The 5,065-nt window shown below is 42.6% G+C and overlaps 2 protein-coding genes across 2 annotated transcripts; both read right to left on the bottom strand.

The window, feature by feature from the left end:
* Nucleotides 1-584: 584 nt before the first annotated feature.
* On the bottom strand, nt 585-1,408 carry LOC138894297 (uncharacterized). Its single transcript, XM_070178985.1, has 2 exons — nt 1,082-1,408; nt 585-986 (listed from the first exon to the last, which is right to left on the bottom strand). The coding sequence occupies exons 1-2, from the start codon at nt 1,406-1,408 to the stop codon at nt 585-587; spliced, it is 729 nt and encodes a 242-aa protein (XP_070035086.1).
* Nucleotides 1,409-1,975: 567 nt separating this feature from the next.
* LOC138894298 (uncharacterized) lies at nt 1,976-4,072 on the bottom strand. Its single transcript, XM_070178986.1, has 4 exons — nt 3,504-4,072; nt 2,637-2,873; nt 2,438-2,517; nt 1,976-2,235 (listed from the first exon to the last, which is right to left on the bottom strand). Exons 1-4 carry the CDS (start codon nt 4,070-4,072, stop codon nt 1,976-1,978), a joined length of 1,146 nt encoding a protein of 381 aa, XP_070035087.1.
* Between the last annotated feature and the right edge of the window lie 993 nt (nt 4,073-5,065).

Genomic DNA, 5,065 nt, shown 5'->3' on the forward strand with positions numbered 1-5,065 from the left:
CCATTCATCTGCGACATGTATGCTTTAGAATTCTGGTGCTTGATCTTAAATGTTTCACACATGGCTTTCATTTGATCACTATTGAGATTGGCGACATTATCGGTGATGATTGACTCAGGTACTCCAAATCGACAAACAATACGATTCCGGATGAAATCCTCTGTGACCTTCTTAGTCACAACCTTATAGGAAGCAGCTTCAACTCATTTTGTGAAGTAATCTATAGCCACCAAAATGAACGTATGTCCATTTAAATTAGCGGGCTCAATTGGTCCGATGACATCCATGCCCTAGGTAGAGAAGGGCCAGGGTGAACTTGTTGCATTGAGTTTGTTGGGTGGCACTCGTATCATATCAGTATGTATCTGACATTGGTGACACTTTTGAACATATTTGATGCAGTTTGTCTCCATAGCCATCCAGAAATATCCTGCCCTTAATATATTCTTGGCAAGAGTGAACCCATTCATGTGAGGTCCGCAGGTTCCAACGTGTATTTCTTCGAGCAATCTAGATGTCCCCTTGGCGTAGACACATCGCAACAATCCCAAATCAGGAGTTCTTCTATACAGAATTCCCCCACTCTAAAAGAAGTGGTTGGCCAATTTTCGAAGCGTGTACTTCTGAGAGTATGTGGCATTTTCTGGGTATTCTCCTTTCTCTAAATACTCCTTGATATCGTGAAACCATGGATTTCCGTCAAACTCTTGTTCAATATGAGTGCAATAAACTGTCTGTTTACGAATCTCTATCGGGATAGGATCGATAAAATTCTTGCCTAGATGTTGTATCATGGAAGACAAGGTAGCCAATGCATCTGCGAACTCGTTCTGAATCCTTGGAACATGTTTGAATTCTATCTTCGTGAACCTTTTGATCAAATCTTGCACACAATATAGGTATGGAAATATTTTAGTGTTCTTGGTAGTCCACTCTCCAAGCACTTGATGTACCAGTAGAACAGAATCCCTGATTACCAGCAACTCCTGAACATTCATGTCGATGGCCAATCTGAGTCCCAAGATGTAGGCCTCGTATTCTCCCATATTGTTGGTGCATGGAACCTGAGCTTTGTGGATACCGGGTAATTTTGACCGGTTTCTAATACTAAAACAGCTTCGATGCCCACTCCCTTAAAGTTTTCTACTCCGTCGAAAAATATCCTCCAACCGTCATATGTTTCGGCAATATCTTCACCTACAAATGAAACTTCCTCGTCGGTAAAATACGTCTTCAATCGTTTGTATTCTCCGTCTACGGGGTTCTCTGCTAAGTGATCGGCTAATGCTTTCCCCTTGACTGCCTTCTGAGTCACATAAATGATGTCGAATTCAGTGAGTAATATCTGCCACTTTGCTAACTTACCCGTAGGCATGGGATTCTGAAAGATGTATTTTAGTGGATCCATCCTTGATATGAGATATGTGGTGTATGCACAGAAATAATGTCTCAACTTCTGGGCTCTCTATGTCAAAGCACAACAGGTGCGCTCCAGCAAAGTGTACCGAGCCTCGTAAGGTGTGAACTTCTTACTCAGATAACATGTCACCTGCTCTTTCAACCCGGTTTCATCATGTTTCCCTAGAACGCAACCAAAGGCTCCATCCAACACGGATAAATACAGTAATAGAGGTCTCCCTGGCTCTAGCGGGACCAACACAGGCAGTTTAGACAAATACTCCTTGATTTTGTTGAAAGCCTTATGACATTCTTCGGACCGATTTGTTGCAACTTCTTTCCTCAACATCTTGAAGATCGGCTCACATATCACCATTGATTATGCTATAAAACGGCTGATATAATTGAGGCATCCTAGAAAACTCATCACATCCTTCTTGTTCTTTGGTGGTGGCAAGATCTGAATAGCCTTGATTTTGGACGAGTCTAGCTCAATACCGTGGTGGCTGACGATGAAACCTAACAACTTCCCAGCAGGGACTCCGAAGGCATATTTTGCAGGGTTTAACTTCAAATTTTATTTTTGAAGTCGATCGAAAAACTTCCTCAAGTCTGCTATGTGATCTGGACTTCTCTTAGATTTGATGATAACACCATCCATGTACACCTCTATCTCTTTGTGTATCATGTCGTGGAAGAGAGTCATCATGGACCTCATGTAGGTGGACCCAACTTTCTTCAAACTGAATGGCATCATTTTGTAACTATATATTCCATATGGCGTGATAAAAGCTATCTTTCCAGCATCCTCTTCGTCCATCCATATCTGATAGTATCCTGTGACGCAGTCCATAAAGGATTGGAGTTCATGCTTGGCGCAGTTGTCGATCAGTATGTGTATGTTAGGCAACGGGAAATCATCCTTAGGACTCGCTCTGTTCAGATCTCGATAGTCAACACACACCCTAACTTTCCCATCCTTCTTCGGAACCGACACAATGTTGGCTAACCAGGTCGGGTACTCGACCACTCGAAGGACCTTGGCTTTGATTTGCTTGGTAACCTCCTCCTTTCTGTTCAGCCTCATATCTGGCTTGAATTTCTTTAGCTATTGTTTTACTGGTGGACACATGGAGTTGGTAGGTAGCGTGTGAGCTACTATGGATGTGCTTAACCCAGTCATGTCATCATAGGACCATGCAAAAATATCCTCATAATATTTTAGACACCAGATGTACTTTTCCTTCTCTGGCGGTGATAGATTAATGCTTATGCAAGTTTCCTTGACCGTTTCAAAATCTCCTAAGTTAACTGCCTCTGTTTCCTCCAAATTGGACTTTGGTTTCTTCTCAAAATTCTCTACTTCTTTGACAATTTCTTTAGGTACTTCCAAATATTCTGAATCACTTTCCTTATTTTGCATTGTCTCCTTACATGTCACAACCGTAGGTTCATCAAGATATGTAATAATTACGCTGAAAAAAATATAGAAAGATAATAATAAATAAACGAAAGGTAATAATGCATTAATAAAACTTAAAATTTTCAACAAGTACGACTCGATGGCTCGAGTAATTATTTCAAAACAAAGCACTAAAAATGTCTTAAATGCGCCAAAAAAATCAATTTTAAAATAAATCATGCTAATTTTGCCAAGGCTACTCAGGTATTCGGCGAGCCTAGGATGGTGCATCAGTCCAGTTCTTGAGAACGGATCCTTATCCCACTGTCTAAATGTTAAGGTCTTCCTCCTCCTCCTCCTCCTCCTCCTCCTTTAAAATTACACTACAGTCCATATTTTTCTCGCCCGAAAACAGCTTCCTCATACCGGCCAAAATCTCATCTTCCTCAGATCCCCAAATCATGGAAATCTGGCGGAATGTCTGGTGCAGCAGTGGTATGGGTTGTTCCAGCGGATAGTAATTGGTGCGCCACAACGGTGTCCAATGCTGGTATTCTTGCACAATATATTCATACCCGAGACCAAAGGTTGTGCCATGATATTATGGTCATATGGGTTCTGTGAAACCATGAAGCTTTCGGCCAAGACCCTGCCTAGTTCATATCCCAAACACATCAATATGCTTTCTATCTTGTTGCTCCACCATCGATCCTTCTCAATTGCGTTTACCCACACAATACTATGGTATGTTTCTCCTCCCAATTTCCTCCTATTTTCGATGACTGGCACGGTCTGGTTGGTGTAGAGAAGGTTGCTTCCATCTCCATGAATGATCACCTCTTGATGATTCCACTCAAACATCACAATCTGGTGCAGAATAGAAGCGACTGCCCCAGCTGTGTGAATCCACGGTCGTCCCAACAATAGGTTGTAGGTGGCGGATATGTCTAGCACTTGGAATTCGATACCAAACCAGGTTGGGCCCATCTGTTGATCAAGGTTGATTTCCCCATTAGTGTCTCTCTGAGATCCATCGAACGCTTTCACATTCATGCTTCCCATCTGTATCTCATGCAGGCCTTTACCTAGTCTTTTCAGAGTGGTCAGTGGGCATATGTTCAAGCTCGAACCTCCATCTATCAGGACCCTGGCAATGAACTTGTCTCCAAATTGCATAATGATATACAACGCTTTGTTGTGTCTTAACCCTTCTGATGGTAGCTCATCTTCGTGGAAAGTAATTTTGTGACTCTCTAGTACCTGTCCTACCATGTTAGCCATCTACCCACTAGTGATATTGGCGGGCACATAAGCTTTACTTAATACTTTCATCAAGGCATTCTTGTGCGCATCTAAATTTTGAAATAACGACAAGATGGATATTTGGACGGGAGTCTTGTTCAGGTGATCAACAACAGAGCACTCCCTCGCCTGTACCTTTCTCCAAAAATTGTTAGTGCCCGTCTCAATGACAGGTGGCTTAAATACAGTTTCTTTGCTTGTTCCTCCAAGATTCTCAGGTGTGTAAACAATGCCAGTTCTGGTCATACCTTGCGCAGCACCTGTCTCTTCCATCTTGGTTTTTCCTTTTCTTCTTGCCTCTGCAACATAATTCCATGGGATGATATCAGACTTATAAGATGGTGTTGGAGCTACCATCACAGTGAAAGGCGTAGCTACCTCGACCTCAAATGGTGCATGGGTTTGCACCACAATCGGCGAGAGGGTGACAAGAGATGTTTTAGGAGAATCCCACTCTCGCATAAGTCTGATGGATCCCTCCTGATACCATTCCTCATCAGTTTCTATCACATTCACTCCCTCGCCCCTATGATCCGGGAGAGGGTTATTACGGATATTTGGTGCGGCTTTCTTTGCCTGTATAAATTAGGGCCGATCAATGTCTGAATCTTGTTTTCAACATGTGACATTCCTCAATGGTATGACCCTTCATGCCTGAATGATAAGCACAAGTTTTGTTGGGGTTAACCCACTGGGAAGGGTTCTCAACAATAACTATGGGAATAGGGGTGACGTAACCAGCAACCTTTAGTCTCTCATACATTTGGGCTATGGGTTTAGAGATTGGGGTGTATTGTCTAGGAGCTCTACAGTCAAAATTTGGTCGCGGCTTTGGGTGGTTTTGGCGGGCGGGTAGAGGTGAATGGTAATATGCAGGTTGCGTATTATAGGTATGGTAGGTGTTGACAGGGTATTGGTATTTTGGATAACCATCAACCTTTCGTAATACTGCGGATCCTAAGA

Source organism: Nicotiana tomentosiformis, chromosome 6 (assembly GCF_000390325.3).
Source record: "Nicotiana tomentosiformis chromosome 6, ASM39032v3, whole genome shotgun sequence".
NCBI classification, from domain to species: Eukaryota; Viridiplantae; Streptophyta; class Magnoliopsida; order Solanales; family Solanaceae; genus Nicotiana; species Nicotiana tomentosiformis.